Source organism: Ornithorhynchus anatinus, chromosome 10 (assembly GCF_004115215.2).
Source record: "Ornithorhynchus anatinus isolate Pmale09 chromosome 10, mOrnAna1.pri.v4, whole genome shotgun sequence".
NCBI lineage: Eukaryota > Metazoa > Chordata > Mammalia > Monotremata > Ornithorhynchidae > Ornithorhynchus > Ornithorhynchus anatinus.
The window spans coordinates 35,797,301-35,812,521 of record NC_041737.1 but is presented as its reverse complement, the minus strand read 5'-3'; the positions used below and the strand labels follow the sequence as shown (position 1 = coordinate 35,812,521).

Below are 15,221 nucleotides of genomic sequence, written 5' to 3'. Positions count from 1 at the left end.
ATGACGATGGCAAAGCGCTTCACTGTACAGTCAGGTACAAGGACATCGGTCATTTAAATTACAGAGCAGATTTGTGAGAATGGAGATTAAGTACTGACTGACTGTAAATCTAAGGTTTGAAAGACACTGCTCCAAAGAGCCTCTAAGACCTGTCGCTCAGTTCCCCAGTTTCATTCAACGAAGCAATTTTGACCTCTTACCTAACTACTGCGTGAGTAGCAATTACCGTCTTTCTTCGAAAACAATTGCTTTTATTACCAAGTAGTGTCCCAATGCTCCATGACGTGACAGCTGTTTTCCTATTTAAGGATTTTCTATCTGTGACTGCATCATACTATTAAAGTTCAATGGACACAGTCCACTGGTAGAACAGTTTTGAATTTGGTGAGGAAGGTAATGTTGAGATATATTTTCTAATGCCTATTACACTTGGCATGAGTGATGTATTCCTAAAAAGGGCTACTTGGACACAGGGTTTTTTTGGTGGGGGGAGGATTGGGGGTTGGTTTTTGTTGGCTTTTTCTTTGCTAAATACCTCCGCTGCTCTGTCCGTAACTGAATAACCAACAACCTGAGCCGGGCACTTACAAGGACATTTGTTTGGGGAAGGTAAGGCATCAAACGACAGGTCCTTGAATTATTCTTCAAGTAGTGTTGAACTGTGCTGAGCCAACCATACTCCCTTTCCCAATCCTGTGCCCTAGTGGGGAGGACGTTGAGAGGGACAGAGCTGGGAAAGGAAAGGAAAATACCCCAGAAGCAAACCTACACTAGGCCAGGTTTCAGTTGCCTTCACCCCCTTCTCCGACCTCAATTTCCTCCTCTGAATGTAACCTTCACTTTCTCCCACATGGCCCTTTCCCCACAAACCCATTCTCTCCCCCTGCAGAGATCTCTGGGCTCCCTCCACTTCTCCAAAAATTTCATACTCCACACAGTCTCCCTACCTAGCAGCTCTCTCAATGCCCTCAACATCTCCCTCTCCGCCAAACTCAAGTCTCTCATGCCTTCGTTGTCCAGTCAAGCTCAGAACATCAGGCCCCAGCCAAGGCTCACCACTCCTGTGATCAAGTCAGCAAAAAGAGTTACCAAACTCTGGCCTCTTCAAATACAACCTTATTTGCTAGAACTCTGCTCTCTTTTCCATTCAGCAAACATAATTCTTCTTTCCTCATCAACTCAATACTCTCTGCCCCCAAAATTATTCTAGATTTTTGTTTATTCCCTCCTGAAACCCCTGGTGTACCCAACTCTGTCCCCTGGCCCCTGATCACCTTGCAATTACTTTGTTGACAAATCTGGAGGCATGGATTTTTGTTTGTCTTTTATTTTGGTATTTTTTAAACACTTACTATGTGTCAAGCACTATTCTAAGCACTGGGCTAGATACAAATTAATCAGGTGGGACAAAGTCCCTATCCCACATGGGGCTAACAGTCATGTAGAAGGGAGAACAGTTGCTGAATCCCCATTTTACAGTGGAAGAACCAGACATACAGAGAAGTTAAAAGATTTATCCAAGGTCACACAGCAGGCAAGTGAAGGAGCTGGGTTTAGAAGCTCCGCTTCATCCACTGAGCCACTGCTTTTCCCCAACAACTCCCCATCTCCAAAGCACCCTGATATCCACTTAGCCTTCTCACCCATATGTCAAGATGCAATCTTTCCCCTTTTTAAGAATCAATCCCTTCAGCCTAAGATTCCCACCCCATCCCTTCTCACCTTGTAAAAATATTTGCACCTTCTGTTCTTCCCTGACTCACAGACACCTTTAACCACTCCCTTTCAAGTGACTCCATCCCCTCTGCCTTCAAACATTCCCACATTTCCCTAATCCTTAAAAAAAACCCTCTGGATCCCATTACAAACTCCAGAATCACCTTATCAACCTCCTCCCTTTCCTGCCTAAACTCCTCAAATGGGTTGCATACACTCGCTGCTTCCACTTCCCCTTCTTGATTCTCTATCCAGTTTCCACCATTGAAACTTCACCATGACCACCATTTCCGAGGTTATTACTGGCTTTCTTCTTGCTACAGCTAATGGAATCCACTCTATCCAAATCTTCTTTGATCTCTTCAACAATGTGGACCTCTCTCTTCTCCTGGAAAACCTAACTCTGGTTTTACTATCCCAGTTCTCTCCTGCATCTGCTCTCACCTCTCTGACCAAATCCCCTCTTTCATTGCTCCTCCTCTGCCTTCTGTCCCCTCACAGATCACTTCTGGGTCATGTTCTCTTTGCATCTTACACTCATTCCCTGGGGGGCTGTATCTACTCCCAAACCATCTACTACTCCTTCTATGCAGATGACTCTCACTCCTACCTTGCTAGTCCTGACCTTTTTCCTTCTCTGAAACCCCCCAATTCCTCCTGGATCCAGGACATCTCTAAATAACAATGACTGTGCTAAGCGCTAGGGGAGATTCCAAATAATCAATTTGGACTCAGTCCCTCTTCCAGATAGTACTCACCATCTAAGTAGAAAGGAGATCAGGCCCTGAATCCCCATTTTATAGATGAGGAATTGGAGGCGCAGGGAAGCTAAATGATTTGCCCAAGGTCACCCAGTAGGCAAGTGGCAGAGAAGGGATTAGAAGTCAGGTCCTTTAGCTCCCAGGCCTTGTGCTCTTTCCATCAGGCCACCAACACTTCAAGCTCAATAGGTTCAAAACTGAACTCATCTTCCTTTCCAAATCCTCTCCTCTACCTAACTTTCCCCCAGACCTGACATCGCCACTATCTTCCCTGTCTCTGAAGATGGGGCAACTGTGGCATTTTCTTTGACTCCTCCTTCTCCTTCAACCCCAAATACAGCCCGTCACCACTCTCCCAAGCGCTTAGGGCACTGCTCTGCACACAGTAAACGCTCAATAAATTTGACTGATTGACCCTACTGATTTTTCCTCGATAACATTTCCAGACCCACCCCTTCTTCTCCATCCAAATGGCCACCACACTGGACAATACGCAATACCTGTCCCATCCTAGTTTGACTACTGATCAGCTTCCCCGCCAGTCTCCTTACCTCCAGTCTTCCCTCTTCCAGTCCTCACTTCACTCTGGTGTCTGGATCATATTTTTACAATATAATTTTGCATGCATCTCCCTGAACCTCCAAAATTCCTTATGGTATCTATTCCTCTTCGTTTCAAGCAGAAACTCCTGATCACTGGGATTCAGGCACTCAGTGAGTTATCACCCTTTTACTTAGCCACTCTCTGCTCCTACTAACCCACCAGCTCACACTCTTCGTTCATTTCAACCTCACCGTGGCTTGGTGGAAAAGAGCCTGGGCTTCGGAGTCAGAGGTCATGAGTTCGACTCCCGGCTCTGCCACTTGTCAGCTGGGTGACTGTGGGCAAGTCACTTAACTTCTCTGTGCCTCAGTTACCTCATCTGTAAAATGGGGATTAAATGTGAGCCCCACATGGGACAATCTGATTCCCCTATGTCTACCCCAGCACTTAGAACAGTGCTCTGCACATAGTAAGCACTTAACAAATACCAACATTATTATTATTAACTGCACCTTGGCCTCCACTCTACCCCTGAACTCTTGCTCAACGGTCTCAGTTCAGAATGAAACCCAGCAGACCCAGCTTTCTGAAATCTCACTTCCTACCCAATTAATTTCTAATCTCCCCAGCCTATATCTCTCCAATTGCCAACTCAGCACTTCCATACTCACAACATCCCAGAGCACTTCTACTTTACGAACTCTAATGCTTAAGCACTAACTCGTGAACATAACCAATTTTTCTTTCTCCTATCTGCAATTTATTTTAGTGTCTGCATCCCCTTCTAGACTCTAAACTCTTTGATGTCAGGAATCATGTCTACTAATTCTACTGTACCCTCCCAGGTGCTTACTACAGGGCTCTACACACGTTAAGTGTTCAATGAACACTCCTGCCTCTAAGCACAAAACTTTTACACCATACCTCAGCCTGGAGAGACAAAGATCTCCTGGCACACTCCTCCCACTTAAAATTCACATTTTGGTTTTACTCCTTCCCCTACTGCTCTTTCAAAGATCCTGAACAAGGAGACAGCCCATGAAATTGGTTGTTTCATCGCTGATGAGGCAGCAACAGCATTTGCTAAAATACTGGACGTCTGAATAGCCCTGGATTGGAATGCACTCCTCCTTCTAAATGGGAAAGTAAAAACAAAAGTTGTCCCTAAACACTGTTCGTCTAACCAAGTAAATTCTGGTACACCACTAGACCGCTCTGGATTTTAATCCTGGAGTGCAATACATGCAAGGAGGAAGAGAATTGGTGGTAACCATTGGTCTTTTCGCTTACATTCTGTGAGGCCCAAGAGGATGTCTATGTCAGAATTGTTATCTTCCAAAACAAAGGACCAGTAGATCTTTTTAGAAAATAGTAAGGGTGTCAAAACAGAAAACTTAAGGAAAAAATATATTAAATATTCTGGTTTATTTTAAAGAGTGAAATTTCACTAATGTGGGTCAGACAAAATAAACCCTCACCTTGACAGCGACTCCTCGAGTTTCTGGAAATTCTAGAAGATGAAAAGTCAGTTCTTCAACCCTGTTAATGCAGAGCTTGTGGTCTGTTGTTCTTCGCAGTGCTTGAACGATCGCCCGGGTTCGGTTATCAACACTCACTCTTGCAATTATCTGAAGAGGTATCAAGCAGTGACAATTTTGCACATGAAACTGCTCTGACGACAACTTATAAATATCTTACATTAACAGTAGTGTCTTTAAAATGAATTAATGTTTTGTAGAAGCTCAATATTCAACATTTATTTAGCAGCTACTGTGTGCACAGCACTGTGCTAGGCACTTAGGAAACTTGATCCCTTCCCAGAAGGATTTTACGATCAAACAGGGGAGGCAGACACTGAGGTGTACTACTGATACTAGGAAAAATTACAGGAGGAAGTAATGGAGTATACAGAGTACATACATAAGAGCTAAAAGGCGTGTGAGTACCTAAGAAGCCCTCAGTTCCCCAGTTTGCTCCCTGCCCTGGGTCACCTATGCATTTGGGTCCTTACCCCTAAAGCACTTTGATACTCACCCCACCCCCAGCCCCATAACATTTATGTCCATATCCTCATATCTGTCATTTCCCCTGACTATAATTGATTTTCATGACTGTCTCCCCGCCTACACTGTAAATTCCTTGTGGACAGGGATTCTGACTAATAACTTCACCGAACTGCAGCTGTAAGGGTATTCACTAAGTGCTGTACGTGGAGTACACAGGTGGGAATTAGACAAGGACTCTGTTCCTCAAGGGGCTCACGATCCATGTATTTTTCCAAGTGCTTAATCCAGTGCTCTCCATGCAGCAAGAGCTCAATAAATACCACTATATTTAGCAGGAATGAGCTAAAGTGGCAGATAGGAGATATATATAGCAGGAGATTAGAGATTAAAAGGAGAAGGCCTCCTGGAGGAGATGAGATTTCAGAAGGGCTTGAGGATGGGAAGAGTTGTGGTCTGGCAGGCATGTAGTGGGAGTCCTATGCAGGGCAGAGGGTATAAAATCTTGGTGGCAAGAGATGTGACACTGAGGCACAGAGAGTAAGTTAGCCTGAGAGGAACAAAGCTACTGAGCTGGGCTATAGTGGGAGAGGAGAGAGGATAAGTAGGAGGGAGAGAGCTGATTGCTTTTTCTTTTAAAATCATTTTTAGAACTGAACTCTGGATTCTATTTAGTATTGTTTCTGGTGATTCAATCAGTCAGTGGTACTTATTGAGCACTGGGTTGAGCACAGTGTGTAGAGCACTGTACTACGCGCTTGGAAAAGTACAAGGGAATTAGCGGATGCGTCCCCCACCCTTAGTGAGCTTACAGTCTAGACGGGGAGATGTAAATTAATATAAGTAATTTATAATATATAAAGTACATACACGATTCACAGGTTAAACCAAGCTACAAATTCCACACATTGCCTACTGCAGGGACCAAATTTCAATCATGCTTAAAAAACACACGACTGAGATTTACCTTTTCTCGTTGAAGAGACAGACGCCTTTTCTCTTCCGAACTTTTTTCCTTGCCGCTCACCTGCTCGGCTGCTCCTACAACTTCTTCACGTTCTTCTGAGTGACCTTTTGGTTCGGCTCTTAATCTGGGGACCAATCCACCTATATAACCACCAACCAAAGCCTGAACACTGTTACTAGGGTGCGAAAGGAAGTGTGCGATACTCTGTTTAGTCGAAATCGTATGAACGTCCAACGTTTCGGTACTTTCAATAGGATCGGTTTTGGTAATAGAAGGAGAATCCGAAACGGTCACCTTCTCATTATTCGAGACAGAATATTCCGAAGAACCGTTTCTGCTTTCAACTTCATCCTTTCTGTCTTCCCCTTTTGAATCAACGGGGGCAGGTTTGTCTTCCATCTCTTGAGCCATATTCTTATCCCCTATGAAGTATGAATTTATATGGTTTGATAAAAAGTTGAACGACTCCCCAAAATTTGTGGCAAAGCAGCTTATATGAAAAAGGTAGCCTTTATTCTTTTCAGAGTCTTCTAAAACTTGATCGAAATCATTTGTGGTTTCCAATGAAGAGTCTGAGGTTCCATTTTCATAAAAATGACTCTCTTCTTTTGGATTCGCACTAGAATCTTGTGGTGTTTTTACTCCTGGTGCTTGTTTTCCCTTTTCCTGGCTTAACCTGGCATTTTCTGATGCTTTCCTCAATATTCCAGAGCTTGGCTTAAATCGCGCTAAACGTAAAATCATTTCATTCTGATTGCCAAATACGGCCTTTGAAACAGAGTCCAAAGTGTTTTTAATACGGGACATATAAACACTTACTTTTGTCAGTCCTTTGGGAGCAGAGGTACTAAACTTTAAGACTCCAATCTGTGAATCCTGGCCATCTTGCATGTAGCAAAGCTTGTCAGAAGAGTTTATTTCCCTTTGGGTCCACTTACATTGTGTCTTCCTTGTATGGAAACCTCTCCTTGGGTAGGAGGGACAAACGCTCCAGTAAAATTTAGGTATGTTCAGAAAATACACCTGCTTGTTTCTCTGTTTCACCCAAAGGCTTCTTGTATTACAGAGATAAATATATATATCTATAGTCAAATTAAAGGACATTACTTAAAGATATTGTGTTTTCCACATTTTCTTTCACTTCATTCCTGAACACTTCAGAAAACACCACAATCCGTGGTCAGACCTGAAAGAGTCAAGCATATTAGAATGAAAATTAAAACTCGGCAAAAAGAAAAATCAAATTTCTTTAAATTCAAAAATCAACATTCATCCACTGGCCCATCTATCTTGAGGGAAGAGGGCTCAAGGACTTTCATAACAATTCATTTTTGGGGAGGGTACTGGAGATAAAGCCATGTCATTCGAGGCAGTACAGAGGACAGACAGAAGAGAGACAAATAGGGAGGCATTTTTTTTTTTTGAAAATGCTCCAGGCAACGGTAAAGTGGAGTGGGGAGAGACTGGCGACAGGGAGATCGGTGAAGAGGCTGAGGCAGTAGTCGAGTTGGGCTATGATAAGAGCTTGGATCGATGTGAAAGCAGTTTGTATGGAAAGGAAAGTGTGGCTTCTGGAGATGCTGTGAAGGTAGAACCGGCAGGATTCCATGGGTCAAGGATAATGCCAAGGTAAAGGGCTTTTGAGACAAGGGAGGAGAGCGGTGCTGTCTATAGTGATGGGAAATTCTTGTTTCTTCCCACAAACATTAGTCTTCTACCTGTAGAAACTTCTCGCTCCAGGCTTCAAGGCTCTCCATCACCTTGCCCCCTCCTACCTCTCCTCCCTTCTCTCTTTCTACTGCCCACCCCGTAGGCTCTGCTCCTCTGCCGCCCACCTCCTCACCGTCATCCATTCTTGCCTATCCCGCCATCGACCCCTGGCCCACGTCCTCCCGCTGTCCTGGAATGCCCTCCCTCCTCACCTCTGCCAAACTAACTCTCTTTCCCTCTTCAAAGCCCTACTGAGAGCTCATCTCCTCCAAGAGGCCTTCCCAGACTGAGACTGAGCTTCCCCTTTTCCCTCTGTTCCCTCTGCTGCCTCTCTGCCCCCGCTTCACCTCCCCTCAGCTAAGCCCCCTTTTCACCCTCTTTCCCTCTGCTCCTCCCTCTCTCCTTTCCCCTCCCCTCAGCATTGTGCTCGTCCGCTCATTTATATATATTTTTATTACCCTATTTATTTTGTTAATGAGATGTACATCCTCTTGATTCTATTTATTGCTATTGTTTTTGTCTGTCTCCCCCGATTAGACTGTATGCCCGTCAATGGGCAGGGATTGTCTCTATCTGTTGCCGAATTATACATTCCAAGCGCTTAATACAGTGCTCTGCACATAGTAAGTGCTCAATAAATACTATTGAATGAATGAACCTGTAACTCAGATCCCGCACTCACCAAAATTTTGCCTCATCTACTCCACTCCTTAGCAGACGTTATGTATAGCCTTACGTTTCTCTCCCATTATAAAAAATAATTTTTGACCCTGCTGCTTCCACTATTAACTTCTTTCTTCCATCCCAGCAAAACTCCTAGAAGGTGCAGACTCTCGCATGGGTTTCCAATAAAGTTATTCCGGTCCAATCATCAGCCACTGGATAAAATGACGTAGACACCTTTTTCCCAAGCTCACCTTTCCCTCTCTAGTAAACTTGGCAATTATACTTGCTCTCAACTCTCCTACCACAGCCCCACAAAACAGCTCTTTCTTTCTTCAAAGCTCACTGAAAAAACGATCTCTTCCAAGAGGCGGATTCATGACTAATCTTCCAACTCCCAGTCACCTGTTCTCCCTCCCTCTGCACCTGTGAGTCCCGTGCAGGGCAGGGACAGTGTCTGCTCTGACTGGCCGTTCTCTACTCCAGCACATAGCACGGTGTTTGACTCATAGTCAGCACTTAATATGTCATCACTATTTTGGAAGATCAGGGTTCGAGAGGCAGATTTGGGTGTCATCCTCCTAGAGATAGTAGCTAAAACCCTATGAGCTGGAACGCCCCAAAAGTTACGAGTCATCCATAAATCATCCTCCTGGCCAGTGTGCCTTGTTTCCCTCGTCTTTATTCTATCAACAAGAATCACCTCTCTCTACCAGGCTTAATGCTATTACATTTCCAAATGATCAATTATTGAGTGCTTACTCTGGGCAGAGCACTGCGCTAAGCACCTAGGAAAGTACAATACAACAGAATCAGAGGGCATGTGCTCTGTCCAAATAAAGCTTACACACTAGAAAATGAGCTTAAAGTCTCCCAAAATCTCAATAGCATACTATCACGCCTCAAATCAATCAATCATGTTTATTGAGTGCTTACTGCGTGCAGGTCACTATACTAAGCGCCTGGGAGAGTACAACACAACGATATAACACATTCCCTGTCTACAAGGATCTTAGAGATCAAACTGAAGCTCTTGATCAACAGCTTCAAATCTTTCTACCAGTTGAATGATTATTTGTATCTGCCTTCTATACTCAGCCAAAATAAAATGTCCTCATTGTTCCCTGCCTTTGATTGTTCCACCGTTCTTTCCATTGGGGGTGTCCTTTCCTCCCCACTTGGCCAAATTCCATTCCTGCTCTTCATCGTAGCTCTATTTAAAACGTCCCTGGTCATGCTATTGACTGAGATTCTCACTGCATTTAAGCACATCTAAGTAGGCTGTGTGTACACATTTCAAGTCAATTATGCAACCGTATCTGTTTATACATAGCTTTCCTTTTGGGTGGCAAACTTCAGAACAGAGAGGGAGGACTTAGTCTTCTGTAGTTCTCCTAAGCACTCGGTACAGTTGTTTGCATGGATAGGCACTTAATCCTACCGTTACTAATGGAACGAGATTGAGCTCAGCCACTTGATTTGCTTAAAGCGTGGCTACGACGAGATAGGTTTGGCCACCCCTGGTCTATCTGTCAAGAAGGTGACTATCACCCTGCTGAAATGGCAAATCTGGAACAGATGCACAAGGCCTGCAGTCACAAAGAAAAGACAAACAAAGGTATGTGTGATTTTGAACATCACTCCAAATGGAGAAACAAGGAAATGGAATGGTTAACAACAGACTATCTCCATTACCCAGTAGTATGTAAGTAGCACAAATTTTTTCCTTTTTAAGTTGGGCATTATTACAAATTAAGAAAACTGTGCCCACATTATTCACATTGATCTGTTGAGGCAATCCTGATGGAACAAGAACAAGATCTCTCCTCCAGTTCTCTCCATGACTCCTCCAATCTGGCTTCCATCCCCTTCACTCCACAGAAACCGCCTTATCTAAGGTCACAAATGGTCTTCTTTTTGCCATATCCAAAGGCCTCTACTCCATCGGAATCCTACTCAACCTCTCAGCTGCCTTTGACACTGCTGACCAACCCTTTCTCTTGGAAACATTATCCAACCTCGGTTTCACTTGACGTAGTCGTTTCCTTGTTCTCCTATCTTTCTGGCCACTCATTTTCAGTCTCTTTCAGGGGCTCCTCTTCTGCCTCTCATCCCCTAACTGTGGATGTCTCTCAGAGTTCTGTTCTGGGTCTCCTTCTATTCTCCATCTACACCCACTCCCTTGGAGAACTCATTCGGTTCCATGGCTTCAACTACCACCTCTATGTGGATGATTCGCAAATCTACATCTCCAGCCCTGATCCCTCTCCCTCTCTGCAGTCTCGCATTTCCTCCTGCCTTTAAGACACTTCTACTTGGATGCCCCTTTGTCACCTCAAAGTTATCACGTCCAAAACAAAACTCCCTTCCACCCAAACCCTATCCTCCCCTTGATTTTCCCATTAATGAGTGGAGCACCACCAAGCCCGTAACCTTGGGGTAACCCTTGATTCACCTTTCTCATTCAAGTCACATATTCTATCTGTCACTAAATCCTGTTGGTTAAACCTTCACAACATCACTACAGTCCACCCTTTCTTCTCCAAACTACCTGTCCAGTCCATGTTTCCCCACCCCTCAAGGACCTCCAGTGTTTACCCGATCACCTGCTCTTCAAAGAGAAACTTTAAAGCACTCAGTCACCTTGCCACCTCATTTTGCTGCTCTAACACAACCCAGCCCACACACTTTGCTCCTCTAATGCCAACGTACTCACAGTACCTCGGTCTCATCTATCTCACTGCTGACCTCTCGCCCACATCTTGCCTCTGGCCTGGAACACCCTCCCTCTTCAAATCTGATAATCACTCCCCGACCTTCAAAGCCTTGTTTAAAGCACATCTCCTCCAAAAGGCCTTCCCTGACTAAGCCCTCATTTCCTTTTCTTCCACTCCCTTCTGGGTTGCCCTTGCACTTGAATTTACACTCTTCATTCATCCCTCCCTCAGCTCCACTGCACTTACGTACATGTGTAATGTCTGTCTTCCCTTCTAGACTGTAAGCTTGTTGTGGGCAGGGACTGCAACTACCAACTCTATTATTTTCTTACACCGTACTCTCCCAAGCGCTTAGTACAGTGCTCTGCATAGAGTAAGTGCTCAATAAAAATGACTGAGTGATTGATTGATCTAGCTCTTAAGGTTTAGCTAACTCGTAAACTTGTAAGCAGCTGGGGAGTGGGTGGCGTGGTGGTCCTTTAGAACACACTCCACGGCCTTGGGCGAGGGGTCCAGTCCGAGACTGGAGGGGCCCTGCACCTCTGACCTGGACTCCAGTGCTGATACCGGCTCTTAGACAGGGTATGGTTGAGACACACATATTAATCCCTCGGGCATGGAGCAGTGAGGATGGCTCAATTTGGGGCTTCTCTTACCCAATCCTGTTTGCCCTCCTGAGCTGTTTGACCTCAAAGAGCTGGAGTGATGGGGCTTGGGCCTCAGACTTTTGAGTTGAGTTCTGGGAGCTGCCCTCATATCAGTGAGATTAATTTATTTCTCCCTTTATTACACATTCTTAATTTCCATCAGTGCCTGGTGCCCCCTCTAGACTCTAAGATCACTATGGGCAGGGACTGTGTCTGCCAACTCTGTGGAACTGTACTCTCCCAAGCACTCAGTACAGTGTTCTACCCACAATAAGTGCTCAATAAATACCACTCCTGACGATATCTCCGTCATTTGATTTGCTTACAAGATGAGGGCACCCTCAAGGACATCTTGACTGCCTGGTGGATCATATCAGAGATTAGGATGCAGGTGTTTGATTATGTTTTTTCCAGGAAACTTTCCAACTCAACTGACTGCAAAGATTATCCAAGGTCCTACAATCAGTCATTCTGTATGCAGGTGACTGCACCCCAAACAACAGGCAAATGACGGGCAATCCCTTTGCCAAATCAGTCAGGCAGGACCATCTGACAATATGCCTGAAGAAAACCAAGGTTCCAGCGAAGGCATATACACAACTAATAATCCATAACGGCAACTATGATTTAAAGGCTGCCATAGAAAGCTGTTATTTAGGCAGCCAACTGAACAAATGAATGGTGTAACGTAAAACAGAGAAGTAGAAAGCTGAGTAAAAAAGCCAGCACATCCTCTCAGAAGACCTCATGACGGCAACATAATAATTATGGTATTCGTTAGACGCTTACTATGTTCCATCACCAGAGCCTGCCGGTCTCACCTTCACAACATCGCCAAGATCTGTCTTTTCCTCTCCATCCAAACCACTACCACATTAGTACAATCACTCATCCTATCCCTCCTGGATTACTGCATCAGCCTCCTTCCTGACCTCCCAACCTCCTGCCTCTCCCCACTTCACTCTGCTGCCCGGATTATCTCTGTGCCTCAGTCACCTCATCTGTAAATCGGGGATTAAGACTGGGAGCCCCACGAGGGACAGCCTGATTACCTTGTATCTACTCCAGCGCTTAGAAGAATGCTTGGCACACAGTAAGTGCTTGACAAATGCCATCATCAGGTCACACAGAAGACAAGTGGCGAAGCCGGGACCAGAACCCACGACCCTCTGCCTCTCAGGCCCGTGCTCCGTCCAGTAGGCCAAAAGAGCAAGGCCCACATCCAATTCCCTCCTAAAATACCACCTTCTCCAACAAGCCTTCCTTGATTGGCTCCCAGCACCACAAGATGAACAAATCTACCAGCCATCCTATATCACTTATGCTCATCCTGGACAATTCTGTATGTATTTTTCAACTGTACAACCAACTACTTATTTTGATTACTCAATTTCTGAGGATTTTTAAAACCACCTCACCCTTTAGGGCGTAAGCTCCGACTGGGCGGGGAAGGTGTCGTTTGCTTGGATTCTTACTTTCCACTCACGGGGCACCTTATTAATAATAATAATAATAATGTTGGTATTTGTTAAGTGCTTACTATGTGCAAACCACTGTTCTAAGCGCTGGGGGATACAAGGTGATCAGGTTGTCCCATGTGGGGCTCCCAGTTTTAATCCCCATTTTACAGATGAGGTAACTGAGGCCCAGAGAAGTTAAGTGACTTGCCCAAAGTCACACAGCTGGCAAGCGGTGGAGCCGGGATTAGAGCCCATGACCTCTGACTCCCAAACCCGGGCTCTTTCCACTGAGCCACGCTGCTTCTCTTAACTGCAGCCAGCAAGTGCTCGATATACTATCATTACTATTAAAACAAACTCAGCACTTAGGACAGTGCTTGGCACATGGCAAGTGCTTAACAAATACCACCACTCTTAATTGAAACTAATCATGTATTTGTCAACGAGACAAGCAAATCTCCTGCAACTAACTGTTCTGCAAGCCTCCATCATGGGATAATAAAGGAATTTCTCGAGGGAGCAGAGGGGGAGATCCCAGGACCAAGTCGGGAAAAAGCAAATTATTTCCCCGTGTCTGAAAAGAAAGGCAGGCAACCGCTGTCCTGGCAAGGATGAACCCGGGGTAGCGAAATGGGGCACCTATGGTTGGCGGAAGCCGGGACCTTGGGCAAGTCACTTCACTGGGCCTCGGTCCCCTCATCTGTAAAACGGGGAGGAAAAGCGTGAGCCCCACGTGGGGCAACCTCGTTACCCTGTATCTACCCCAGCGCTTGGAACAGTGTTTGGCACATAGTAAGCGCTTAACAAATACCACCACCACCACCATCAGTGGAAAGAGCCCGGGCTTTGGAGTCGGAGGTCGTGGGTTTGAATCCCAACTCTGCCACTCAGCCATGTGACTGTGGTCAAGTCACTTCTCTAGGCCTCAGTTACCTCATCTGTAAAATGGGGATGAACTGTGAGCCTCACGTGGGACCACCTGATTACCCTGCATCTAGCCCAGCGCTTAGAACAGTGCTCTGCACATAGCAAGTGCTTAACAGATACCAACATCATTATCATCATCATCGTCAGTTAGAAGTGGGCAGAGCAGAGTCAGCTGTGTGACTGTGGGCAAGTCACTTAACTTCTCTGTGCCTCAGTTACCTCATCTGTAAAATGGGGATGAAGACTGTGAGCCTCACGTAGGACAACCTGATGACCTTCTATCTCCCCCAGCGCCTAGAACACTATGTGCAGAGCACATAGTAAGCGCTTAACCAATACCAACATTAATAAGGTCTCGAAGACGGCTCGCTGCCCCTCATTTGGGGCGGCCGGCAGGTTGGCGGGGGCGGCGCGCGGGGCGGGCGGCGTCCGATTGGAGGAGGGCGGCGCGGGGGCGGCGCGCGGGGAAGGCGCGGGCGGAGGGGAGGGGGCGCGCGGGGAAAGCGCCGTCCGATGGGCGGGGGGCGCGCGGGGCAGGCGGCGCGCGGTCCGATTGGAGGAGGGCGCGCGGGGGAGGCGCGGTCTGATTGGAGGAGGGCGGCGCGCGGGGGAAGGGAGGTGGCGCGCGGGGCAAGGGAGGTGGCGCGCGGGGCAGGGGGCGGGGCGGGGCCGAGCAGGTGCCATGGGGTGGGCGGGGGCGGCGCGCGGGGCAGGCGCGGTCGGCGGGGAGGGGCGGCGCGCGGGGCAGGGGCGGCGCGCGGGGCAGGGCCCGCCGCGCCTCCCTCCCCGCTTCCGTCAGGCCCGAAGCGGCGGGCGACGCGTTGGGAGACCCGAAGCGGATGGCGAGGGGTGCTGCGGGGGGCCCAGGGGAGAATGGTGCCCCACCTGGCACCATTCTCAGACCCCGGGCCCGGCCCTCAACCCCGCTCCTCGGAGCGCCGCCCACAGCGCGCACGACGCTGAGCCCGCGCCCAACGGGGCCGGAGGATGGACGGGGGGGCCACGCGGGCCCACTCACCAGCCGCCGGGCCGAGGGCGCCTTCCGTCCCGGTCCCCGTCCCCGTCCCGGTCCCCGTCCCGCTGTCCGTCTCCCGTCGCTCAGGCTCC

General features: G+C 47.0%; 1 protein-coding gene across 3 annotated transcripts in view; it reads right to left on the bottom strand.

Moving 5' to 3' along the window:
- PNPLA8 (patatin like phospholipase domain containing 8) overlaps positions 1 to 15,221 on the bottom strand; it is a 75,136-nt gene extending 59,915 nt beyond the window's left edge. The window contains exons 1-4 of one of the 3 annotated variants that reach the window (XM_039913199.1): positions 15,133 to 15,199; positions 13,146 to 13,220; positions 5,991 to 7,176; positions 4,499 to 4,648 (exon numbers count right to left, since the gene is read on the bottom strand). In XM_039913199.1, the coding sequence (XP_039769133.1) occupies positions 4,499 to 4,648; positions 5,991 to 7,094 (1,254 nt within the window). In that variant the 5' untranslated portion in view covers positions 7,095 to 7,176; positions 13,146 to 13,220; positions 15,133 to 15,199. Of the gene's footprint in view, positions 1 to 4,498; positions 4,649 to 5,990; positions 7,177 to 13,145; positions 13,221 to 15,132 lie in introns of all 3 variants that reach the window. The other 2 variants (XM_029073572.2, XM_029073571.2) reach the window with 2 other exon arrangements.